The sequence below is a fragment of the Platalea leucorodia genome (genome assembly GCF_965183815.1).
Source record: "Platalea leucorodia genome assembly, chromosome: 9".
Taxonomy (NCBI): domain Eukaryota; kingdom Metazoa; phylum Chordata; class Aves; order Pelecaniformes; family Threskiornithidae; genus Platalea; species Platalea leucorodia.
The window spans coordinates 10,907,978-10,935,426 of record NC_138831.1 but is presented as its reverse complement, the minus strand read 5'-3'; the positions used below and the strand labels follow the sequence as shown (position 1 = coordinate 10,935,426).

Sequence of the window (27,449 nt, the reverse complement as noted above, 5' to 3'; positions counted from 1 at the left end):
ATATTTTAGGATTTAACATTTTTATTTCATTTTTTTAAGTCTTCAGCAGTTGCGTGTTTGACGTGGTTTTGTTATCCTAGATGTTATGTTATGATCTGGCACACGGAGCATTAATTCCTTTATCAGCTCTATTTCCTTTACAGTTGTTCATTTAATTGAGCTCCTCTGTGTATTTTACAAAACAAGATGCATTCATTACAACTTGCAGACCTCAGATAGTATTGTAACATGTCTCAGAAAAATAGCACTTTTGTAGATAGTTGTGGAAGTTGGGTGTTTGGTTTATTTTTCAGATGATGGGAGGAAGCAGAAGCAGAATTCTTGCATGCATAATCAGTAAGAACTTTCCAGAATCTCTTTATTCTAGCTATTTTCTTTTAAAGCTGTGTTTACTCTAAGAATTCGGCTGAGGCAGTTGAATGTGGCTGCAGTGTAGGAACAAAATACACTGTATGTTTTGTTGCTCTCCTTGTTCTTCTTTGACTTGTGCAAACAGTTTTAATCCAAAGGAAGAGATCATACAGCCTGTGACTGTGGTATCGTACAATGCAGTTTAGGGTGCAAACGACCCTCTTGCGGCACATCCTGACATTGAATAGTCTCGTCTTGAATAGAGTGTGAATAGAGCGTATCCTTCGCTTTCACAAGCCCTGGGAGCAGGAAGCCGCATGCTCTACCGTGTTCAGGAGCCAGCACATCTGTGTGACCACGCACCTGCATGTGGCTGGAGATGTGCAAATACTCTTTGGCGCAGATTTTGAACATTAAACACACATCCCTGGTTGTAACCGACCCCGAGTGCTGCTGAGGATTCAGCACCAGAAAGGCTATTTCCCGAAGCACGGAGCAACCTCTGCCGAGCTTGGTAGTGATGGACCCTTCCAGTCCAGGCCCAAGCAGCTTGTTTTGGAGAGGTCGTGGGGCCACAGTGCTGTTTATTGGGAGGCTCGCTCTTGAGTTGGCATCGTGCACAGGAAAGGTATGGGCAACCATAGGTGTGCTCACGATTGCCTACTGTTGTTGGCCAAGGCAAACTGGAGAGGCTTGTTTGGTGTCCAGTTACTCCTCTCTGCTGTTGCCTCTCCCAGCGTTCCCTGATGGCGACTTGGAGATGGGCATTGCTCTTCAGCCATGGGTGAATGCAGAAGAGAGATTAAGAGCTTGGCTTCCTGCATCCTGACTCAAAAGTAGGCATATGTGCTTTTTTTGGTGAGTAGAAACAAATCGGTTTCGACGGAGCTTTTTTAGGGAGTTTTCTCAGGCACAGGATGAAATTTTGAGGTGGAAAAAATTCACACTTTTTTTTTTTTTTTTTTTCCCCTCTATTGGGCCAGTGTGATGAGGACCAACTGTATTTTTGGGTGCTTGGGATCCATGTGTGTCACTGTTGAGCATGTGGCTGTTGAGGAACGTGTGCAGTACGTACACGTCTCCTGCAGAGAAATGTGGTGGGGTGGGATCTTTGCTCTGGACCCAGGCTGGAGCTGTTCCTGGGAAAGAAAACATCAAGACAAAACTAGGGAGGAAAGCACCTCTTCTGTCCCACTTGTTCTGTTCTGGCTGATGCTAAACTGGTATGTTGGGTACTTTCATAGTGTGTGTGTGTATTAGCTTATGCACCAATGTTCATAGGTACATGTACAGCTTCTCTTCTGCATTGTGCTGTCCTAGCTGTAATCTGATAGCCACAGCCCTTGGACAGGGCAAGGCAAGGAGACTGTATGTGTTTCCACAAAAGCTTAGCTAAGTGCATTTGTCTTATTGTGTTATGGGCCTGATTCTTGAGGGGGGTTAGATGCTCTCAGTTGCGGGTGCTCAGCATTTTTGCAAGTCACCCTGCTTAGAAGTTGGTGGTTACTTTTTTTTTTAAGGGAAGAAGCATTTTTCCATTTGCTTCTCCATAAACTGAAACCACTGAAGAGCCCTTGCTTAGTTTTCCACACACAAGCACACACTGATGGGAGCATGAGAGGGACTGCAGGTCTTAGAAGGCTTTAAGTGTGTGAAAACCAGGAGTCCTAATGAAAATGGTTTTGCAACTTAATTGTAGTGGGTGTGCCTTTGTTTGCGAGAAGAAATGAAAGTGCTGGAGGCCGAAGTGCTTTCTTTATCCTCAGAATAGTGACGATAGCAGTATAAACTTCCCTGGCCAGTTTTGCCAAGGTGCCCAAGGCCTGCAAGTCCCTGCAGAGCTTTGGCACGCCGCTCATTGGGACCCTTCCCATGGACTTTGAGCCTTGAGCCGCCCATCCTTTCATTGCTCTCCAGAAATACCATGTTTTGCACGGTGGACCTTTCTTGGGCTTCCGAGTGCCCTTCTTAAAAGGTGGTTTGTTCACATCACAGGCTCACTGCATTTGGGGAAGGCAGCGTGTCTTTTCCAGTGGTTCTGAGATTCATGACTTGCTCCCTGGATGGAGATGCAGACCTCCATGAAGCAATGTTAAGCCTGTTGAAGGCAAGGGACTTGTTCCTCCTAGCGTTCTGTCTTGAACCCCTTCGGAGTAGTCCATGAACCCCTACGAATCTGGTGCCTGGGGGCCAAACCCTCTGCTGCTTTCTGCTTCAGCCTCCTCAGCTACCCAGTGCCCCACAGAAATGCGATCCACTTTAAATAGAGGCTGTTTGCAGCATCTTGGGCTTGCTGTGTGAGGATGAGAAATGTTAACATAAATTCTTTAAATAACATCTAGTAGTGTTGAATGCACAGAATTATAAAACATTTTTATATTCTGAGACTCATTTGCATCTTCACATTAAAAACTGTGGTTTTCTTTTCAGGGAATGGTTGCAAGATCTGATTTGTTTTGAAATCAAAGCTAAATTTGTGTTCTTGCATTCCTCTTTGCCCTTCATTTGACAAATTTTTCTTGTTCTATAAATACAGAATTGTAAACAAGGGCTAATCCTTAGCAACAACCTGGAAAGTTAACATTTCTCTCCAGCTCCTATTATAATTAATTCAGACACTCTGAATATGATGTGATTTACACATAGTATTCCTAAGGCCAGGAGGTACTAATATCTTGTTAGAGAACTGAGGAAAAGAACATGCTTTTGTGTTCGCCATATAACATAATTGCACTGCATTTTCTTTCATAAGAAGATGTTTAAAGATGCTTTTTACTTTACATTTGAAAAATGGAAGGCTTCTGCTTTTGCATTTGGCTGAAATTGTCTTAAATGTGTTTTCCCTCCTGCAACAGTCAACATTGTCAAAACATTTTGCAAAGTACATTTTAATAATACGGGTTAAGACCATCATTATATTAATTTAATTCTCGGTGTAGGTAAATTCGTGAGATGCTTCCACTTTGTCATAAAAGTTTTTCACAGTAAACATAATCTGTTTCCTCTGTGCAGAAAAGAAAGGGATAATACAGTAGAGCAAAGGATAAATCCCTTGCGTTACATTGTTTAAATATAGCTGGAACAGTTTTTCTCTCATGGTCCATCCTTTTATTTTATTCAATTTTCATTTAATTTTGTTTTGTTCTGTTTATATTTGTTCAGGGAGTGTTTTTGTAGTGTTAATCTATGTAAGCCACATGCAGTTGAAAATGGCAGCTCCCAAAAGGCTGTGATTAAAACATTATGGATGTGGCAAACCACAAATGCAAAAGTAAGTTTACATTTAGATTTTCTTCATAAAATATTTTATTCAAGTTTTGTAATACCTTGGTATCGTGGTCAGCATTGCCATAAAAATTCTGTGTTATATGGAATGATACAATCTGTGAAGCATTTCCCATTATGTAGACACCATGTCTTTAAATTATAGCAATTTCTTAAGATTTTAAAGCAAAATGAGCTCTTAGAAGTGTGATTAATAGCAGGGAATGAGGCTAACACTGGGTCATCAGTGGCACTCCATTACAAAAAAGGTTGGACTAATAAAAGCATCCATCTATTTGACCAATAAAGCATTTGAATGATATGCTTATAGTTTTTATCATACCGTAGTTACTTTGTACTGAATAAACTGTGATTTTACGTGCTGGAAAAGGAGCGTGGAACAGGCAGCACGGCTGAGGTGAGAGCAGTTGTCTCGAGTAGGGAAATATCAGGACTTTTATGTGAAGCTTGATGTTTTCAGAAGCCTTCAGGTTGCGGTGTCTAAATTTTTGAAGCCGCTGTGAAATATCTAAATCCCCCATGACCTATGCCTGCCTGCCCACAGTCATTCGGTGAGGCTGGCCCTCGCTGTCCTGCAGGGAGGGGAGAAAGGAGGGTATTGTGTGTAATCATTAATTCAGAGTTAAGTCCCCGGCAGCCCCAGACATCAGAAATACTCTGCTGAAGCACAGGAAATGGGGCAGCACTTCTGTTTTCCTGGTGTGCGGACGCCAACCCCGTCCTCGAGTCGCACCTTTCATCCTGCCCGCTATTATGCTGTCAACCTGAGGTATTAAAAAATGCGAGGTTGCCTGAACAATACTGCATTTGGGTTTTATTTAAATACCTCTCTTATTAGTAGGTTGTACTGATTTCGTCGTTTTGAACCCCCCCCCCCCTTTTTTTTTTTTACCTACAACAAAAGACTAAATATTTTCTGAAAAAGAAAATGGAGGTTCTTGGCTGGCCATGGATGCCCAGGATTGTGCTGTGAAGAAAAGTACCAAATATTCTAAAACTTGTGAAAAAATGATGAGGGGGGAGGCTTCTGGCTACTACACTGTTTGCACATGAAATGGCAAGGGAGGGGAGATGAGTGCCAGGGCCAGCTGTGACCTTGGATGCTTCATATATTCGAAACTGGGATGATTTTACTTAGTATTTGGTGGTGATGCTGGTGCTCATCAGAAGGTAGCGGTGAACCAGATAGGGGCCACGGTGCAGCTGGGAGGAAAAAAGACCTGTGGTATAGACCACAACTACATCCTCTACCCCCATCCAACTAGTACGGTATCTTAAAGGGCTTATTTTACATAGGAGAGGGATGAAGAGACTTCTGGAGGTCACACGCAGGGATTGTGTCAGGGCAGGAATGTAACCCAGAGCCCTGGATTAACCTCTACCGATAGGACCATCCATCTTCTCTCCCTGTATTTCAGATCTTTCCCGAAATCCGTGTTTAGGATAGAGAAGTTACAGAAACCTCCCTGGAGAAGCACTGAGATGGGCAACTTCTTGAGCGTTATGGGGATGAGAGACAGGAAAGGAAAGGCTTTCTGGAAGGTGGCAAACCCAGAGGACTTTGGTGTCTTGAGCACCTTGAGGACTAATGTCACAGTGCCTCGGGGCCAAGAGATGGACGTCGAGTGGGGAGCAGTTGGGGGCCCCAGGTTTAAGTTGTGAGAAGACAACCTCAGAGGGGCTTCTGGCCCCCCTTGGGTTAACGAAAAGGAGCTGGGGAGGTCTGCAGGGATCAGAGAATGACGGCGGGTGGCAGGAGCAAGAGGGTTGAGGATGGGAGAGAGAAAGGAGGAGGAAGAGGGCTGAACCATGCCTGGCTGCTTCAGCCTCACACTTATATAAAATTGCACATGCACATGGTCATGCTGGGCAGATTTAAGTTGGGTAGAAAGCTGTCATTTTGCTTGTTTGTTGTAGGAGAGAACTGAAAATTTTGCATCCCACCTTTTGCAGTTGCTGTTTTTTTTTTTTTGTTGTTGTTGTTTTTTTTTTTTTAAATGCAAATAGATTTTTACATCAGTGGTTTGGCCGGTAAATCTTGTTTTGTAAAACACTTTCAAGTGTTTTCAACTCCTTTCTTTACCCTTTATCGGAACAGATGCACAGCTATGTATTTTCCCTTGCTGCCTGTTGTCTTGAGGTAACACAGCAAGACTGCAAAGGCTTTTTGTTTGTTGTTGTTGAAGGGGAGGAAAAAACCCTCAATCCACAGAAGAGTTAACAGGATTTCACTTGATCTGCTCGTTTATGCAATGAGTAATGCGAGGTTGGTAACAGCAAATTGTTGTTTATAAGCAAACATGGCACTGTGTAAACAAGAAGGCCTGGTCCCCAACTGGTTTGATTTCATGGTGGTCAGCAGCTGATGTATGTAACGTACAACCTTTCTGCTTCTCGAAATGTCAGAAGAATGACTATTTGTTTGTCTTGAGTTCTTCCCAGCTGTTTACTCTGTAATGCATTTGCCTCAACCTTGATTCCCTAAGAGTGGCCCCTTTCTCCTCCCTGCTCTGTTTACATTAGTCCTGCCCTGAGTGTCACCTATGAAATCTGTTGATTATTCCACCTGGTTAATGTTAAATTGCTCTTGCAAGATGATGTGTTTGTTCATAAACACAAATGCTGGGCCCCTTGTTTACTGTACCCATGGCAGCAATCAGTTATTAAACAAATATTGCTTTGTTTGCGGGTGTGAGCAGCAGTTTATCCTGCAAGGTCTGGAAAAAAACCTTTAAATGCTGGGATTTTGATAAAGGAGAAAAAGGGGAGCTTGTCCCTGGAATGTGGCTGAAACTCACTTTGGTTTGCTTTGCTTATCTTTAACTTGGGTGAAGGGGCTAGAAAGATTAGCAAGTTGTTTGGTTTTTCCAAGAGATTTCCTTAGTGTAATGATATCTATCCAGTTGTTTGCTTTTTTCAGAAGGGAGAGAGCACTCCTGCAAGACGACTAGCACAGCGGTAGACGGCTGATGGCTAGAAAATCCTGCATGGAGCAAACAAGGAGTTAGAAGGTCTAGGACAAAGATATAGGGCTATGAACCAGGTAATCACCCCGAAAGTACAGCCTTGCATTCTGTGTCAGCATTTGGTTGGGGGCTTTTTGGTTTCCCTCTTTTCTCATGTCAGATTTTAATTGATGCATGTGCCCTCGATGGAGTTAGAAAAGGCAAAGCTTTCACTTTTATTTCCGAGGAGATCTAAGCAAAGTTTCTGTTTTAGAAGCAGAGCTGTTTGAATGGAGAAAAAATACCAAATTTAAAAACATGCTCTGTCGCTCCTCCTTCTGTGAGTGAGATGACAGAGCTGCTTTTCTTCTTTTTATAACTGGAAAACTGCGTTTACATCTGCTAATTTCTGTATGCTGGGTGTTTGCTCTGTGGTTTCTGAGAGTCCTAATTAGAGAGAGCCATCCTGGTAGTTGTTGCTTTTAGGTTGTTTTGCAAATGAGCAAGAAAAACTCACTCACACCATCTTTGTTTTTCAAAATTATTGTTTGTTATTGTTTCTGAATGGGGATTGGATTTCAAATGCCAGGCAGGACCTGTTACCACTAACAGTAAATTCGCACACAAAGGGAGTAAACCCTCTTAGAGTGACCTTGAGAAAGAATGTTAACTCTTTTTCTATGAAGGTGGTGTCTGTTCCTTTATATGTGAATTAATCTGTTAAAATATCTTGAATATACATTTATAAGAAGCTTTTGAAGGATAAAATTAAATAATTGTCCTTTTCATCCCTTGGAAAAGCAAGCAACAAAATATGCATAAAAATGTGATATATTGTATTCAGTAGCTCGCACCAGTGGTCCAAACATATTGTTCGTTTTGGCTACTAGAGCAGTGCTGGGGCTGGAGGGGAAGCGTGAGGTACCTGAAGTGTGTAAGTGGACAAGCCAGTCATTAATTGACTCGTGTTACTGCGATGAATCAAACCTTTGCTGCATTAGACTACGTGAAAATAGTGAAGTGAAAATTGTATTGTGCAGGAGTATTGCAAAGTTGCACCTGGCTTTGAGGTGGTTTTCGACTTCTGGAGGCTGGTAGAGAGTTTAGAAACGCTTTAATGGAGATATGCACGGAGGGTGGGAGTCTAATTCATCTACAGCCAGCACTTGGTCTTGCAAGGTTTGATATCATCTTATTGTAGCAGTGCTGCTGCTGCCTGGCATAAACTAAACGTATTTACTAAATGCAACTTCGGCCTTTTATTTGGTTGAATAGTTGCCTGTTTTTCTGTGAGACAGACTGCAAGAGTTTATGTTGCAAGCTCAGAGCAGTGTGCATACAAACAAATAAGTCCTGGGCTGTGAGAATAGCTCTGCAGTTTCTGTTCCTGTTTTACACGAAACCGCGGGGAGCCCCGCATGCTGCTGCGCCCGGGCCGGGATGAGCAGGTGGGTCCCTCCCGAGAGACGCCAGCCGAGGGGCCGGCACCGAGGCAGCTCTCTGCAGCCGCTCTGTGCCTCGCCGTGCTGCTGTTAAGCGTTCCTCCTTCTGGAGGAGTTTTTCCTCTAGTGCGAATGGTGCTCATGTCCATACGGTAGCAGTCACGGAGGCGTATGATACAAGGAAGTATGGTTTCTTGTTTGGTTTGGGTTTTATTTGCTGCCCGCCGTTCCTTTCCTTCCAAATAAACGATGATCCCAGTGATGGTAAGGATGATTTCTGTCAAGCTTACAGCTGAAAGACAGCTCTCCCCAAGAGAGAGGAAGGAACCTCACTCTGCCGATGATGGTATGTAAATGATTACCTCATATTTGCCAGTCGCTTGGAAGTGGCCCAGCTCTAGAGCTTTTATGCAGCTATGGCATGAGCTTCATGCTGAATATGGATTTTAATAGCTGTCAAACTGAGAGACATAGACTGAGATAGAGCTGGCTTTGCAAAGGGGGTTTGTTTATCCAAGGTGAGACTTGGAGTAACTTCTGTGTGGATGTGTAAAATGAAGGGAGGATGCAAAAAGCGTGTTCGGGGAAAGTTGAGTTGCCCATTGTCTCTGCCTAATGCTTTGGGTCTTACCTCAAGGAAAGGAGTGAGACGTTATTTTCACAGCTTGGTATGTTTTGGTGCGCTAGCTTTTCATGGGGACCAGCTCTAGCTCTTTTGAGCAGAGCAAATGGCAACCTTTTAATGTCTGTTTCAATTAATTTTCCTTGGATTTGCTGCTTCTCTGTTGTTACTGTTTGTGGTCAGCAACACTCTCAGCAGAAGAGATTCCCTTAGGGGTAACTGCAGTGACTGATTCTCTAAGAAGTTTAAGTTGTTTGACCATGATTTCACAATAAGTCAGCGTGGCACAAGTGGGATTAGGCTTCTGACTCTCCTTCCTTCTCCTCACCACAGCTGTCTTAAATTTCAGCTCCTGCAGACCATCAGGCAGCCTTTCACTGAGCTGCCTCCAAATGATTTCAGGTTCCCGTGGCCCTAACGATAGACGCTGCTGCTGGAAAGAAGTAACCCAGACAGTGCAAGCCATGCATGCAAACAGTGAAAGAGGTTGTGTTGTTGTGTACAGTTAAATAAATAAAAAGTCATGGCAGCCTGCATCTAGGCAGGAGTAGGTGAAGCTGCTACTCAGGAGACTTGAGGGTGGCAAGTGGACATAAACCCCTGGTAGAGGTTCAGGTTGGTGGAAGTTCAGCTTCTCCCTGGCGTGACCCCAAGGGAGAGGAGGTAAGGCAACCAGTGTCCTTCTCCTGTTGGCCAAGATGATCTGCTCAAGCACTTTTGGAAAGCACTGGCTTTTCACTCATTAAATTTAGCTACGGCTTCACGTTTTCCCCTTCCTTCTTCCCTTTTTATCTCCCTCCCCACAGCTCTGCATCACCAGGTAGCTCTTCCCCAGCATCAGGAGGGCAGGGAAGGGGAGCAGCCCCATGTGAGCCAGGTGCCAGGGCCGCGAATCGGCTCGGCTCACGCGGATGCTTCGAGAGCCGCGTGATTTGTTTCCCTTCCCTGGGGAGGCTCTGCACATCACCTCTGCGATGCGCTCAACCTCCACTGACCCAAGGCTTGGGAGGAGTCCAGCTGCGAGGAGAGTGCCAGGGCTGTGCCTGTGTCAGGAGGCAAAGCTGAGGACGCGCTACGGATAATCCCATTTCTTCTGGACCCTTTATTTCCTAAGCACTAAATGAAATTTCAGATTTTAGATACGTCTAGACATATACAGTGCACGATAAAGTTGATAATACATTAATCATTTTTAACAACAGGTAATATGCATAATTTATGGTGTTACAGTGCTATCTTTTTTGATATTTATGATGGATAATGCTCAGTTTTTGCCCTCATATTACTGCTTTAAATTATACCACAAGAAAATTAATGAGAAAGTAGATTTATGGGTTTCATTTGTTTGTCAATTCGGAAATTAATTGGGTGTTAATTTTAGCCGTCCCTCATCAGACCAGGTCTTTAGTATGTGTGCATTACTTTGCATTCATTGAAGCCTACCTCCCATTTACTGTGGGTCACTAGCTTTGCATACATTAAAATAGCCCTCAGGCTCATTCTCTTGATTACTTTTTGAACTGCCATGCATTAGAAAATTTACGCCTTTCTGTTATAATTATGAAAATTCGCTATTGGAAGATGGTGCTTGCATAACAGCAAGTATACAGTCTTGCTCAGCGATGTAAGATCATATAGCAAATCCCAATACGTTTTTGTTCTAATCCTAGAAAATAGCACTCTCGACAATCTTTGTTGTGCCAGTTTCATCCTTTGAAATTTCAAGGATCCATTTTAATGCATTGAATTACCTCTTTAAGCTGAGGAAATATCAAAGGATTTCACCTCGTCGCTGTCTCTTTGTTTCCTCTTTCCACACATCCCATACATGTTCCTCCCTTGCCTTGCTTCAGGTTTGCCTCTCCTCCAAACGCCGCTGTCAGACGTGACTCAGCATCACTTTTCAGGACAGCAGCCTGACTCGCTCCATTCCTTACTATTTCGGTTGATTCTTAAAGATCATCCTTAATTGCTCTTTGAATCCCCTTCTCCTTTCTCATACTCCTGCACAATTCAGCAACCACCAGTAGTGTGTAGGCGAGTGGCCTTCAAAGGGGTAAGCATGAAGTTTTATCCAAAAAGTACCCTAATGTACTGACAGTTGATCTATAGTTAGTTAGTACATAATTATACCTAAAATACACCCTGTCAGCAGGATAAATGACGGCTACTGAAAACTCTAAAAGCGTGACGGGTGTTCACCCATCTGCAATGACGAGAGCGGAGGGGTTTGTAAGTTGAGAAAGGCTGGTGAGTTCAGCGTGATCTGATTTAGTTAAATCATGCCATATGTTGGGACGGCTCTTTCTAATAGTCGTGCTAACCACAAACACAGGCAGAGAGAAGTCATCTGGTCCACCTGGCTAGTTTGGACTCCCCTCCCCGGCGTTATTTCTGTACTTAGCGTGGTGGCAGCCCTCGAGCTGCTCATGTGAAGCTGGCTGATTCACAGTTAATTGTGACATGGTGTAATTTAGTAAATGAGCAGCTGAACATCTGTACTCCTTCCCCCACGGTAGATCAAAGCCTTACCTTACACAAGGCTTTTAATTTCCACTAGTGAATCCTCTTTTCTTTTACTGAACTCATGGATGGTGGGACGGTGCTGCTGGCCGCCTCACTGACCTAGGAACGGGGTGTCAGCCGGAGGAGATGGGTGTTCTGGCACCAGCTGGAGACTGTCAAAGCACGTTCCTAGAAAAATTCAGAAGTGGTGGTGGGATGTGGAGCCCAAGGCGCTTTTCCCTGCTAGGCACTTGCTCCAAAGATACCAGGACTAAAAGAGTCCACCTGTGAGTTGGGCAGTGGTCTCCTGGGAAAGCTGTCCCGGTCCTTGTTGCTGGTAACGGGCAGTGCCGGGAGTGCCAGGCTGCTTCTGCGTTGCTTTTGTACCTGTGCTGGGGGTAGGAAGCAGCTTTGCTCGTGCTCGGTGTATTGCCTTGCCAGTCACGCTCTGGAACACACTTCATTTTCAAGAGGTAAAATCCTGTCTTTGCAGTGTTGCGTTGTCATGAAACGCTTCCAAACGCCATTTCGGGTTTTTTTATAATTGTACAAAGACGTGCTCTAAAGTTAGTTCTGAGCTTGCTTTGGGGAACTGCTTGCAACAAATAGGTAAAACGTTTACTTATAAACCATGCATGTATGGATAGTACGCCTGCTGGAGAATTTAGGACTAGATCTTGTCATTTGATCACTTACTTAAAACTGATTTTACCATGAACTCTTCTGTCTATAAAAGTAGAAATATATTTTATAAATCTGTGTTGTGTTTAATTTACATGTCCTTTCATGGCTGGGCCAAGTTCTTTAAGGGCATTTATTCTGCTTCATATAAATAATTGATCAGCCAAGTTAATTTACTTCTGCCTGACTTGGTCAACCTTAATTAACTGCCCTGGAATAAAGACTGAACTTTTTGTTAGCTTAAAATCTTTCACAAATGTGACAAAGAAGGGATGTATCATGACAACATTTTTGCTCGAGCACTGTTCCCAGGGGACAGAAATGTTGAATGATCTTTATGTGCGCATATATATATTTGCAAACACCTCCAAGTACTAATAGCCAAAATAAAATCGTCAGCTTTGGAAGTAACTTTGAAACGTGCAGGCTACATTCTGAATGTGTAGCCCAGGCTGAGTCCAGAAGCATATTAAACCAAAGATTTTAAGGCCCAGAAGACCCCAGGGATAGTTTTTTAAAGGTGATGAGATGCTTAAAGATGTAGGTTGGTGCTTATTCAGGAGTCTTAAAAATGTCTCGCCAGATGCCTCTGTGTATGGCGAGGCATCTAAATACATCTGAATATCAGTCCCTTAGTCTTTCAGACTTGCAGTGGGTCCTTATTCTGACGGGTGCTTCAGTCAGTAAATCCTCCCTCATGCTGACATTAAACAATGCTGCTTAGTCTTTAGAAACTATACTAGTAGAAGAATTGCAGAAATTGCACACTTCAGTGCCCACCTTCTGCCTACTAATCTCTATGCTTAACCTTGCTCATCTAAATAGTCCAGTGGAGCTGAGAGACGTGTGTCTGCAGCATCTGGTCTTTGTGATGTTATGGACTTTTTTTTTTTAAATGGATTAGCACAGAACATTTTCAAAATCGGGATTCCTTCAGCTTCTGTCTTTTTAGTTCAAAACATTGACGCTGGAGTTCTCAGAAAGATAATTTTGATTCAGCCAAAGTTCATATCCGACCTATGTTTTTTCAATTTTGACCATGCCCTACTTCTGTCCAAGTCATCTGGAAGATGGTTAGCTGTTGTCCTCATATTGACAGAGTGCCTTGCTTTGATTCCAGTCCACTGAAATTTTACCCCAATACCTTGAACATAACATATTCACCAAGGAGATGGGCCAAACTGTATGGCTTTGGCTTTGTACTTGACTGTGCATCAAAGCTAGAAAAGGTTTTGTGCAGGTTAAGAGGGGAATCTTGAGAAATTGATCACCGTTGTGAGATTTTTAAACCAAGCTGACGTTAAGTTGTATCAGAACAGTTCTTTTATTATGTGCTCCTTGATTTCAGGATAAAATTTTACAAGTTGTTGTTCATACTGCAGCTTAGCTTTGGTCCCTTCATAGGGGAAAACCATCTTTTGTCACCTTTAATAATCTTAAGAGTCATTCTCTATCCCTCCTAACATGAAATATCATAGAATTTTTATTAAAAAAAAAACCAAACCTTATACTGGTAAGAACCCGTCTATTTTAAGCTGTAAAAATACATTTGCAGAATTGATATGAGAGTCATTCTGCTTTGCAGAACACGTGAGATGGACATGGTTTTTGCCATTAAATTTAAGTCAGAACATGGTATCTTGTATGGAAGTTTTTGTGGAGTACGGTATTTCTGTAATAAATCATTATGCATAACAGCTTCTTCAGCACTGTTTTGGTTACTTGGGGTTGTTTTCAGACCAGAATCCCAGTTTGTGGTACTAGACCTGAAGCTTCAGTTCAGTTCCCACAGAACCTAATCATGTTGCATAAAGTCAACCTTGCTTTGCTTTTTTCTTTCACAATTTTGAATGACAGACTTCACTAATAGGCTTCCGTAAGGCCCGCTCCTCTGTGCTGAGGAGAGACAATTATCTCAGCCATCCTCAGTGTACTATCACCTCAGCTCATTTAGGTGTGCTCAAAAAGACAAATAATAATCATTCTTGCAGAAAGCTCTCGCAGGTTGATTTTCATGACATGACGCTTAATGATCAAACCAAACTGTGATTATTTATGTCAGCTCACATTTGACTATAGTGAAGAAATAAACAGTTTTATCTTTTTTTCCCTTGAAAATCCTGTTTTCTATTGGAGGTATTTTAGCAAAGTGGATTTGTTTTGTATCGGTGTCCAGCTGAAGGTGTATCGAAATTGACTGCCTGTGAATGGGTGTTTTTAAAGCAAAATTTGCTCAAAGATATTCACTTCTGCTTTTAAAATAATTTTTTTGAAAGTCCAAACATCACAATTTTCTTTTTACTCTTTGGATGTTCTCTTTGCAAACTCTGTTTCCAGCTCCGTTTCCTTGATAGCTGCTGCCGATCCTGCTGGATACGATCCGTAGGGTGGGCACAGCCGGTGGAGGGGCCGGGGCCAGCCCTCTGCAGCTCAGGCGATAACTGGCTGGGGTGCTTTGAAAGGTAAAACAGAGCATGAAATTTGTCATGGAAAAGGTTCTCAAGAACTATGATCTTTTTGTGACCAAATACTATAAATAATCCATCTTTTCCTCAGTCCTATAGGTTAGAAAAATTGTAGCAATTTCTACTGTTGTTTCTTTCCAGGAGCATTTTGCAATCCTAGAGACAATAAATAATTCCTTGACCAGTTTGGTTGTGAATTATTTTCTGTGTCCTGGAGATATTTCGCTCAGAAGGGCAAGCCAACAAATCGTGATCAGGCAGTGATAGATCAGCTCCTCGGTGCTGCGCATTCTTCTTGCGGCTGTCAGAGGCATCTCAGAGCTTTGGTCGGTGTTTTCTCTGACCCTCCTTAGTAGTTTATCCAGGTTCTCTCTTCCAGTCAATTTGTTGCATCAGAAGTGTTGGAGAATGAAATGTACTTCTTTACTGCTTGGGCACGTTGGTTTTAGCATCTCTTTTCACTGTGGTATCTGCTGGAGGCAGCTTCCCACCCGTTCTTTAGTATGTCCTTCCTGCGTCGGGTTTGGTCTGCGTGGCGGTGACGTGCTGCCCACCATTTGCCATCGGGCATCACAGCAGTCAAAGACAGGAGTCTCTGGGTTTAACCTGCTCACTCAGTCTTACGTGGTGGTCATCCTTGTCCAGATCTTCCGCTGAGTTAAATTAGTGTTATGCTCCATTTTCTCCCATTGAGGCTTGACCCCGAATTTGGATGGAAGCGGAAAACAATTACATACATCCTTTCATTCTTTTTGATTTATCTATGGTTAAAAGAGGTGTGGCCTTTTTAGTAGTGTAGCATATAAAAATTGCATGGTATACCTTTGAGTAACTTGTGAGCTGTCTGGAGACTCTCACTCCTGTCTCTTCTTATGAAGCAACCGGTGCCATGCAGTTGCTGCCCAGTGTGTAATCCAGCCTTGCGTGTTACATGTAAACGCTTATTGAGACCTTATCGTGCCTGTGGGTTTTCCTTACAGTGCCGAAAATGAAAAACACACCATGCGCAGTCTGTGTCAGGGCAGGATCATGTTGAAACCCAAAAGCACTTGCTAGTGGCGCTGGGAAAGCTCTAGGTTAGTTTAGATCTCTGGAGCTTTTACAAGGGAGTTGACAGAAGCTTTATAATGAGCCCCCAAGCCCTTTTGTCCCCTTGCATAATTCGAAGATCTCACAAAACAGACTGAAAGAAGTTTCCATAGACCAGCTGAAATTTATTTAAATGTAATCGGAACATTTGAATCTGTCCTAGCACCGTCCATGTGCTCGGGCGGCCGTCAGTGTGAACAGATCCCGTCGTGATTGGAGCGGGGTCCGGCTAATGAGTGGTTCACCCGCCTCGGACGTGAATCAGCGAGGAGTGCTAACGCTGGAGCGTGGTGGTGACAAAACCCTCGTTAAGTCAGCTGCTTCTCAGTTACGTCATTTTGATTATCAGCCCTATGGATCATCATTATGAACGTCTGAAGCTACCAAATGAATGAGAGGTCTGGTATTGGTGCGTTGGGCTGGAGCGTACCTCTGTGCACGGGGTCTGATGCTGGATGTCACCTAGGGCCACAGGCACCCAGAAGCCAGCGCTGGAAGGAGGAATTTCTGTCTCCAGCCGGTGCCGTGCCTTCGGTGGCCGGAGGCTCTGAATTAGGCATGTGTGGAGTTCCCAGGGAAAGGGTTTTCCCCTGGTACTTTTCTGTTGAAGTGCATTGCTTTCTCTTGCCCTTTCTGAGTAATATTTGCCCTTATATAGTGGAAGGGAAGGGATTTTTCTTCTTCCTTTTGATGCAGGGTGGTTATTGAATTCAAACTGGTTCTTCCTTAAATATAAAGCATCTTACTTTCAAGGTGAACTACCCTGCAGAGAGGCATTTGGCTCACATGTGCAAGCGGTGAGTTTGCGTGGAGTAGGCAGCGTGCTCAGAGCACGCAGCTTGGCTTACCGTACCCCATCTTCCCCGGGGAAGGGTGAGAGGAGGAGCACGAAGGGAGGGAGGGATGAGTTGGTGGAAGCAGAGCAGGTTAATAACATTTAGTTTGTGGAACTTGGGGCCTTGCAGGTGGAAATACCTATAAAACAACTCATCAAAATATCTCAAAGGTAGCAGTTTGCAGCTGAAAACTGGCATATGTGCTTGGGGGGGGGTGGGGGTGGGTCTTGTGCACAAATGCTGACAGTTAGTTCCCAAAGACTTTTGAATCCCCGGAGTTCTGGGGTAAGCAAGCGGGCACTCATCCTCATCCTCGTTGTGGGGCCTGTGGCCCACTGGTACAATTGCTGAGCACCCAGGGACAGACATCCACCAAGAGTCCAGAGGGCCGGCTGTGAATAGCTGTGGCTGCTAAGATGATGTTTAGCCAAGTAACGCAGGAGGCTCTTCACTGTAATGCTGTAGTGCATCCAAAGCCAGATCAAATCCATAGCCAAGAAATTTGCCAAAGAGACTAATTCTGTGAGCAGTTGAAGCAGTTTGCCCAAAGTGAAAACTGGTGTCCAGCACATCCCAGACTTAGCCTAAATTGCTTCAGAGTAATAAAAAGTGGTAATTTGGCAATATCATGGCATGAACGGAAACCAAAATAGTGAATGCTCTGCTTTGCTTACCTGCCCCTACATAGTGTATATCAAGTTTTTGATGTTGTCCATCATATGTTGCAAAGAATGACTCATCCATTTCAAAGGAAAGCATCCAGATGTAACTAGAGAAATTTAATTATGGATTCTGTGTGTTCGTTCAAAAATATTTTTTTTCTCTAAGGGAAAAAAGATGTTGAGCAAATAATACTATATTTAGAACAGAACTAACTTACTAAAATTATAGCTGTACCAACAGATAAATAAACATAAACTAGTAGCATGAACCATTAATGAAAGATAAATCGTATGAAGGGAAATGACAAATGTTTACAGGTTTGGCAGGATTTAAAACAGGGCATGTCTCCTTATATACAGCAACTGTTTTAACAGCTGCTTTTTTTTTTTTTCCCTCCCCTAAATTATTTCAGGTTTTTGAGTCATGATGCAAGAATCTGGGACTGAGACAAAAAGTAACGGTTCAGCCATTCAGAATGGAGCGAGCGGTGGCAACCATTTACTAGAGTGCAGCCTGCGGGAAGTGAGATCAAACGGCGAGACACCTTCAGTTGAAATTGGGGCTGCAGATTTAGCACATCTTCAGCAACAGCAGGTACTGTAAGACATATTGCAAGTTTCCTACTTACAGGAAAAGCATGAAGCGTTTACCCCCCCCTTCCCCAACCCCTTCGTATTTGCCAGTCAGAGGATGCTTTTAGGACTTGCCTATGACATTCTGTACATTTTTGTCTGTAGGGGATTGCAATCGTTAATGTAAAGGGAAACGATGGACTTTTCTTCCAGGGATCTTTTTTAATCATTCCCTGGAAATACCCAAAGATCAGGGCTTGCTTCCATTGCCTGAATGTGTTGAGTCTGGTGGCAGTGATTGAGTGAACCACTGTATACAAATAACTGGTTTCCAAAATATGTCACTGGGTGGAAAATACACTAACGTTAAGTTTTGTTTTTGCAACAAATTTTAATATAACCTAGCAACCTCTATCAACAGAATGTTTTCTATTAGTGAGAAAGGCTATGGAGGTATCTGCTGCAGCAAAATGTCAGAATAAATAAATAAATACATCCTGTGTCAGTACTCCTCAATTCAGAAGAATCGGAACCAAATTGTGCGTTTCGCCTTTGCATTTTAATTAGTGTATTTTCTGGGAAGTGACCAAGTTCACCAGTGTAAATTATCCACGTAATACGTTTTGTCTTTTTCTTTTCCCTGATAAAATTTTGAAACCCTTCGAGGAAATTTTACACCAAAGTGCTGGGCATGTATCATTAACGTGTTTGGGAACAAAGGCTGCAGCAGAGCCATGGTGAATACACTTATGCCTAACCCGCACTTTCTCTAATGCAATAAGCATTCTTAAAACCTTTTAAATAACCGATTGGCAGCTGGTTAAGACTCCCCTAAGTGTACAGTGATCTTTTTAGCAGGTTGTTGTGGAGAAGAAAAAACCTGCACTCAAAAAACAAAGCAAACTGAAGGCTTGCAGAGGAGCAGGGAACCCCATTTGCCAACATAAGACACAAAGCTGCCATAATTAAACAAGTCAGAAAAATGGATGATACTAAATGCATAGACTTTGGTTGTTTCAATCATTTTCATCCTACAGGTTTTTACTTGAAGTGAGAATACCATCAGTGAGAAAATCACAGCCATGCTGAATTCATTACTGCAGTAGTCACACAAAACCACGGATAAAATTTCAATAACTGCAGGCCACAGTTGAGTAAACAGTTGCACTGAAACTTAATTCCTGTTGACTTTTCCCTCATTCTTCGCCAGGGGCACATTCTGATTCGCAGTGCAAAGACAACAGGGGTTACAGCTTTGATTAATATAGGACAGTAGAAGAGGAGTGGAACAGTAAAATATGTTCAACACAAAGGTCTCGTCTTAAAAAGGCTTCGTAGCAAAATGAGTTAATTACGCTGTGTTTTCCATAGGAGCACTATGGAATTTTCCAATGCTGCTTTGTGCAGAGAGAAACGGGGGGGGGGTGTGTGTCATGCAAACACGTGCAAACCGTAGACCAGAATTGCTCAGACCTCTGCACCTCCGCTCCTACCACCAGTTACTAACCTTCACTGCCGGCGCCTTGTGCCAAGGCTTCTCCGTAGCCATCCAGAGGGCTCATGCCGCCTTAGATAACGTCGTAATCTCCCATGTAATGGGTTGTGTCATTCAACAGCCGCCCATTTGGTCAATTAAGGAGTGGCACCGATTCGTTCCTACGCGGGTCCTCCAGCCCTCCCCCAAACGGTGCCTGGCACAGACACGCGTGCTGCCAGCCCCCGTGGGAGCAGGGCGTGGGGCTGGGGGGCAGGATTGCCAGGCTCGGGATTGCCTTCACACAGCTCAGATTTTAGCTTATAGTTTATTTATCCTCTGCTAGTACAATAAACGTGGTCGGGGAGCTTGCTTTTCTCCAAGTTCTTAAAAGACCTTTATGTTCTGTGTTTGAATTCTGCTGTTAATTGGTTTTGATGACTAACTTCTCCATGGAGTTCATCTTTTAGAAAGCAAGTTGATTGCAAAGTTTAAAACAGTTATTAAAAAAAAAAGAAAAGACCTGATAACAACAAAAGGGTAATCAGAGCTAGCATAAAAATATCAATCTTTGTGTTTGGAAAATATTTTTAAACGCTGAAAAGAAGAAAAACCCGTTGTTTTCAGACAGCTAATGCAAGCATTTACAGATACACATACAACATGGAGCATAATGTTTAGATGTTTCTCCGTATACAACATATGCTCTCAGGTCACTTAACAGAATGCGTTCTATAAAACGCTTCTTCAATACAAATGAATGAGTTCTGAATTAAACAGCTATTTCTTAAGAGCATTTCATTCAAATCTTTTCTTTTTGCCACCTGGCACTTGTTTTGTCTGGGGGGGAAAAAAAAAAAATCAGCGGTGGGTAGTTTGAGCTTTGCTGTTGTGGTTGTATATTCCCGTGATGAGGGTGGCTGAGCAGTGAAACCTGGACATACAATGGCTTGTGTAAAGCATCTGTGGTGAATTTTGGTTCACATTTTTTGTGAAATTTATGAATTTATAAAGACTAATAGCTTTGTTAGTATGAGAGAGGAAAACAGAAATGCTTCAGTTTTTTTTAGGAAGCTTTAATGGGTTTACAAACTTGTAAATATTTTACCGTGGAAAAATATGGAGCACCACAGATGTTCATATGTTTGAAGGAACAGTGTATGGTGTGAGCACTCTTGTAGTAAGTGCAGGGAGGACTCGTAGGACAAATTTTACGCTTCCCATGTCATCTTAGGGTGATTCTGTCATGCAAGGAGACGAAGAGTGATGCGATGCTAAATTATTTTAGCATTAGCAATCTTGTAAAATGTACTGTTAAGCTGGGAGTAACAAATGTGGGGATGAGTTCTGCTATGTATAATAAAACCAAATAGCTCCAACTGATGTTTACATTTGTAGTCGTGAAGTAAGAAAGCCAAAGCAATACAAGTGACTCTTCAGGGACAGTACATCTGTGGAAGAGTTGGATAAAAATGGAGATACACATGGAAGAAATCACCCCCAGAACCAGACTGAAAGGGAAGGAAAACCCTTTCCCCTCAGTATTTTGGCACCTGCTGAAGGTGGGAGGTGTTGCCTTCCTGCTGCTGCTGACTCCACAGATGCCGGTGGTTGGCATCTCGTGGGAATGACTGTCAGGATGAGGTGGAAGGGGCAAGGTTTTGGTGACCTGCCTATAAAACGTGGAGTAGGCATGAAGGTCACCTGGGTCATTGGACTTCCTAAAGAGATCAGAAGGGGCATTTGGCATGGAGTCAGGCAGTGGGGCTCAAGAGCTTGCTCCCAGGGTGCCCGCAGAGGCAGAACCAAGGGACGGGGCAGAAAACCTGGGAGCAGGGTACCAGGCAGAGTCTGGCAACATCTGTTGGCTCTGAGGCATCATGGAAAACATCTGGGAGGTGCAAAATGGGTGTTGGAGTGACCCACAAGCTGAAGATCAGGCTGGGCGAGGGAAGCTTGGACAGAAAGTACGTAATGATGGGGTGACTCTTCCCTACCAAGGAGTAATAAATAAAGAGTCATGGGGACAAACTGCATTTAGTGTACATGATCGCAGCTTTAGTTGCTTCAGTGGTTTCTGACATCTATTCGAATTGAAGGTTTGATGCTTCAGTCCTAGCCAGTTCTTCCTTTTTTCTTTTAGCTTATAAAATAAATATTATTTATTGTGTTTTATTTTTATCCTCGGGACTACTCATTAAAGAGTTCTTCGCATTATTAGCAGAGAAACAAGAATACAAATTGAACAAAGAGAATGAATACAAAGTTGAATTCCAATATATAGCAGCAAGACACGAAATGCTGTGTTGCATGGTGGCAGAAATACAAACCTCTCCACATCAATAGCAAGATCCTCTTTGATACTGTAACTTCAAGTACTGCCCCATGAGTATAAAACTCAGCATCTTTTGTCTAATCCAGAATGCTTTTGAACTTTTAGGAGGTATGACTTTAATAGTAATTTGTTGACAGATTAGCTGTAGAGATTGCAAAGAGTTTATTTTGCAGAACTGGCAGGCTCCTATCAGTGTTCTCTTAAGGAAAAAAACACACATTGCTGTTTTGCAATTGCTCGCATTTATTGACAACCTGAGCTGAGCAGGCAGAATCGGAATGTTTGTATAATGTAAACCTATAGCTTGTCTGATGGAGTGTAGTGTACTTTTAGGTAGTGCATAGATTGCTTGATAAAAAGGGTTACAAGGTGACTGTTTATGACGAACTGGAATAGCGATATCAATGCAACTGGTACATGGAGCAACAAGGAGGAAGTTTATATAAAGAATTGTACGGAAGTTTCTTTTTTTCACTTTGTCTTTGAGCTGAACTATACTGTAATTATGAAGCATCACTGCAAGCTGTCTGAAAAGATAAATACTAGTTTTGCCATGTGTCCCCAAAGTAAGGAAAGAAGGGGTTTTTTCCTTGAAAAAAAAAAAAAGATGGCATTATATATATTTCATTGCATCCTGTTTTGTACTTTTTACACTTTTATTCCACCAAATGTATACAAATGAAAAATACAGTTTTGTTCATGTGTAGGAGGTAAAAAGAATGTTTGATAGACATAAGAAATTTGGACTAGGTTCTGGTGTCTGTGCCCAGGTCAATGATTTCTTCACAGTCGGTCTGACTGACTGCAGTTGGGGCGTTTGTAGTATCGCTGTGAAGGTACCACAGTTGGGCCCTTTGGCAGTAGTTGTTTCTAGAAATGTTGAGATGTGAAGTGTTAGATTGAGGGAAGAGAACTCCAAAGGGAATATGTGGTTTCTTCAGATTTTGTTCATGTCCAAAGACGAGGAAAATGTCCAAGAAATGGTGGGTTTGGTGTATTGTTGAGAGCCTGCTTTCATTGGGCACATCAGAAAGAAGACTTGACTAGAAAGAATTCTGAATATATCACAGTGTAAATTAAAGTAATGTGCTTTTTTGTTTGTTTGTTTTGTTTTTTGAATAGTTTGGTGTGTTTCATCTTACTTTGAAAACCCGTGGGGAGAGGTTACAGACTGCACCAGGAGTTTTATGGTCCCATTGATCATGATGTGGACTTATCTCTTCAGAACAAAACTGCTAAACTAGATCCAAGATAAAGTCTTTGTTTCATATTGACATAACTGGGTTAGACCAAATTTGTTTGTTAGACTTTGAGGGAGCGTCCGTGTTGAGTCATTTTGTCCGAATAGACATAAAGCCTAATTATTAAACTGCTGTTACTATCGAAAGAGCCATTTGAAAGTATATATTAAACTCCATGCAGGCTATTGGGATTGTGTCTGATTTTGTATTGTAGTACACTGATAATTGATGATTACAACATGGTGAAAAGATCACTGCAATTGTAAAGCTTGTGCTATTTCGTCAAAGAATGTGGAAAACAACTTTATGCTTCTAGTAACTTTGTTTTTATCGTTCAGACTTTTCCCCCAAGTTCTCTGATCTCCCAACATTGAGCAGAAGGTGACATGATGTCTTTTTAGTCATTCAAATCTAATAACTTTTAATCTGAAGGTTAAGTAGTGAGATATAAACTAAGAGATGATAATATCAATTTTATGTTCACTGAAGGGCACAATATACCTCTTTCTAGTAGAGGGAAAATTGTGCGTAAAATGTCTTTTGCTTTTCAATGGAAAAGCTGTGGCTCCGAGAGCTTAGGAATGAAGCAGCACTGGAAAAATTAAATAAGTTTTAACATAGCCTGGCTACCTTGCCTGAATTTTAGAATCAATGATTTTTTTCCTTAATAATTCAATTTTTAGATCTCTTGTCAATGAACCATGCTGAGAACATTCACACAGCATTCTCTATCCTCACTGTTACTAATGTCTTTGTTATAACTACTTATTGACATCAACAAGCCTTAAATTTTCTCTAACTGTTGAAGGGTAAGGGGAAACTACCACTTTGTTGCACTTGCTGAGATTATTTTTTTTCTTTGCTTTGGTTTTGTTTTATTTTGCTTCTAAGGTCTTTCATAAATAACTGCATAAATCTGAAGTCCTCAAAGCACCTTGACATTGGCACCCAGAACTCTGCAGTTGTGTGTGCGGATACAAGCATGTACATGCAGAAGCTGGGTCATTAGGCATGTAATCACCTGGATTATGTGCACATCCAAATCCAGAAGTCCTCTTTAGGCTATGGATGTCTATTTCTGTTTTGGTTTGGTTTGGGTTTTTTTTTTTTCCTTACAATAGCTGCTTTTACTTCTCCTGGTAAATTAAGATGATGCAGTAATCATTTAGGTTTATGTGGGCTCTTTGAAGAGATGTAACTTCTGAAATATGTTTGCTGGTTTGTTTTTTAGCCTTGCATCTCATGTGAAAATTCAGCAGTGGTATGTTTGTTCCCAGCTGTTTTCGTAGGTGTGCACTCTCCCCTTGTATTTGCTTATGCTTACTCATAAGCAATGAAGTTACACATTCAGGAGCCCTGTTTAGGGAAACTCAGCAAAGGAATGCTTTAAAGCTATTATCCAGCATGTGTGTACGCTGCGAATGACGTTCAGTAGGCATCAGATATAAATTAAAAGTCTATTTCAAATGATTGATGTTATTCAAATTATTAGAGACTATTGCTCCTCCATTCATCTTCATACTTTATGGGTTATCTAATAAGCGGTGCGACCAAACCTGGGATATAGCAAACTTAGAATGGTAGTGTGCCTATGAAGGTGTAAAGCAGTCTTTAACTCACATGGAACTGTTCCTCATTTATGGCTTTTAATGTCACAAGATGCTTAAGCATGTGCCTAAGTGTAAGTGCGTGAGTAGTCTTATTAAGGCCACTGGTATGTCTCATGCCTGTAAAATTAGGAATGTGCTTAAGTACCTTGCTGAATTAAGGCTTAAGTAATTTCACACTAATAAGAAGTTGCATGGATTGCTGATATTTTAGAAGTAATTTAACTTTATTTGGAAATGCGCTGCATGTAGAGAGATTGTTTGGCAGTGCCTTAGGAACAGCAGCGGAATTGCAATGGTTTTCACTATTGTAGCCGTTGATTTCAGTGGCGTTTTGCCCCACTTAAATACATATAAATGAGAGCAAAATCAAATGTCATGGTTTCCTGTGTTATGTTGTTTTTCCTGTGGAGCTCCATTGGGTATCACAGCAAGTGAGAAGAATATCAACAGTATTGTTGTAATTTATAACAGTAATGTTGTAAATAAAGATTGGGATATGAAGTAAAAAATGCAAAAGTCATGAATACTCTTCATGAGTTTATTTAACTGTGTAGCACCCCATTAATTAAAAAAATTAACAGAAGGTGTTTTTTGGAGGCTTAGTGTAAACAGCGACATTATATAATGACAGTTTTGTAGGATGAGTGTTGCTTGTTTTGTTGCTGCATTCTGTATTTTGTTAGCCGTGCTCCCTTCATTTTCAAAACATAAACTGCATTTGCACCCTGTTTTAAATAGTGCAAATATATCTCTTTTTTTTCCCCTATAAAAGCTATATATTGTGTCTGTAGAGTGTCTGTAAAGTCAGTGTCATGTCTCAGACATTTCTGAAGCCTGGGGCAAGTGCCAGCTTTATTACAAGTTGGGCTTTTCAATTTATTTTTAATCATATTTCTTCTTTTTCTTTTAAGGGTTTTTCTTTTTTTTTCTCTCTTTTTTTTTTTTTTTTTTTTTTTCCTGGGCTACTGAAAGTAAGGCTGGTAATGTGAAGGTTGGAGAGAGTTAGGCTATTTAATCTATCTGGCAATGTGTTGCAAAACTCATCAGTGCAGTTCTCCCCTTCGCCCCCAGCCCTCGCAGAAGTGCGTGTTCCCAGGCAAACCGAGGAGGAGGATGCAAGAAATGGATATAATTCCTTGTGTTCTGTGTGCTGACCTAATCCTGATTCTCATTTAATGACCATAAGGATTGAGGACTGGGATTGTTATAGACAGAAACATCACTGGGCATGTGGGCACGCAGAAGGCGGTTGCATGCCTGGAGATGGGTCATTTTTGCTTGACAGAGCACTGTATTTCCGATTTTGGGTGACCTCTTTTGATCAAGCTTCAAGGCTGAACTAATTCTTATATGCGTGTTTGGAGCCTTCTTACCTTATTAAATAAAATAAGCAAGTTTTTAAACGGATTTTGTTCTTTTCTAGCAACAGGCATCATTGTTGTGGGGCACAACACAAATGTTTCGAATTTGGAGATGCAGAGTAAGGTCACAGTTTGCCTCTAGAATCTGAAGTAATCAGGATTTTATTTCAGATAAAACCTCTGGGGCTGATACTTGAAAAACACAACTTTTAACTGGCATTACGCAATTTGCTATGGGTCGCTTAGCCAAATATTTGTGTATGGGTCCTTTTTTTTTTCCTTTCTTTTTTTTTTTTTTTTTCCCCAGAAAGACTTGCCAAAGTTCAGGTGGGATTTCAGGCTTTAACAAACTCTACCTGGAAATTAAGTGCATGAAAGGAGGGGGGAAAAAATCGTGTCTATTTGAATTAGAGTGATCACAAGCTAAAGGAATGTGGTTGCTGTTGACGTGCTCAAATCAAGTTTTCCTTAAATTTTCCTTGTTATTATCACTGATACCAAAAAATCTCTGCCAGGAAAGAACTGCAACACTAGTGAAATGTTGTAAGACCACTGACTGTCTGACATTCATGCTTTTTTTCCTCCTTTTTCCAGTAATCAGTGAGATACGTGCTAAAACAGGGGTAGGGTCCCTAGCTGTTCACAAGGGCTGTGTGGGCAGAGGGTGGCTCTTCCCTAGTACTTTCTGGCATCCTTAATCAGCAGCAGACCCACAACTTTGGGGGTTTTGGCTGCTTTCTTACATACGAAGCTAGGGCATTTGTGTTTTTAAACCATCATCGTTTTGTATTTTTGTTTCCACATAATTAAGTGATTCACTGAAGGAGAAAGGTCAGGCAGGCACACGGGGAAGGAGGGATGGAATTTGTTATGAAGTAGTGGGGCCCAGCATCTTGCAGGAAAAATTAGAAATGAAATGGGGCATAATTATCCTCTATAGATGGGAAAGCATGTGTATCACTCAGATCCTCAAAGTCCAGTTTCAGCAGTCTCCAGGAGACTTTTTCTGGCCTCTGCTTAAATGAGAAGCTTGATCTAAAGATGAGCTCGTCTAGGAGAAGCTCTGGTTTTGGGAGAGTGGCTGTAGTTTATCTTTACTTTGTTGTATTGCGTTATGTACCCGTTCCTATACTACGTCAATCCTGTTCTTCAAACTCAGAGGAAGATGGACAGGTGTGTATGGAAAGCAACTGTTCTGGTTTTTGTTGGAGAGTCTGCAACATTTTTGATGAAGAGGCTGATTAAGGCACTGCTGTCTGTCATTATTAATTTTATCCTCAGTTGTGGGTTAAGTGCAGTATTTTTATTTGGTAGGTTGTGTGCTGTGGTGCAGTAAAAAGTTCCCACTGGGAATGTGTACTGCACTTGGCGTGTACATACAGAGCGGGTCTGCGTGGGTGAAAGCATCAGGTCTGCTGAGCATGCACGCATGGGAGCTCCGGTTTTGTGGCAGGGATGCTCTGTGGCTGGAAGAAACCCTATGGTCTACTGCCTGGAAAAGCTCACCGCGGCACTCGCTTGTATCTGTAGGTGAAGTGCTTTCTGTAAGGTCACAGGGAGGGTTTGTTACAGATAAACCTCCCTAATCCTGCATTTTACGGTCTGTTCATGTATTCAGAGTTCTTCTCTCTGAATAGGTGTGCTGGTTTCTTCACAGCCGTCAACCCAGACATGGTGTTGAGGTAGCAGAGGCATCCCTTTTCAGGGAAATCAGTCTACTTCATTGCCTTCCCATAGCTGTACTGCTATATTACAGAACCAAAAGAAAAACCCTCCAAGTCAATAAACAACAAAAAGCAGACTTACCTTTATAGTGTTCTTGAAACAAATGTAAGGTTGTAACACTAAAGCAGGTTTTATTAAATCTAGGCATGAATCCATATTGAAGAAATAATCCACTACTTCTTTTCAGCTTCTTGTCTTTTTAATTAGCGCTGGCAATGGGATTGTTAGCTTTTAAGATATGGTAAAT

At 42.0% G+C, this 27,449-nt stretch overlaps 1 protein-coding gene across 4 annotated transcripts in view; it reads left to right on the top strand.

The window, feature by feature from the left end:
- Positions 1-27,449, top strand: part of FOXP1 (forkhead box P1) — a 389,382-nt gene that overhangs the window by 205,288 nt on the left and 156,645 nt on the right. For all 4 annotated transcript variants that reach the window (XM_082322181.1, XM_082322180.1, XM_082322178.1 and 1 more), the window contains one exon: positions 17,297-17,478. In XM_082322181.1, the coding sequence (XP_082178307.1) occupies positions 17,308-17,478 (171 nt within the window). In that variant the 5' untranslated portion in view covers positions 17,297-17,307. The remainder of the gene's footprint in view (positions 1-17,296; positions 17,479-27,449) is intronic.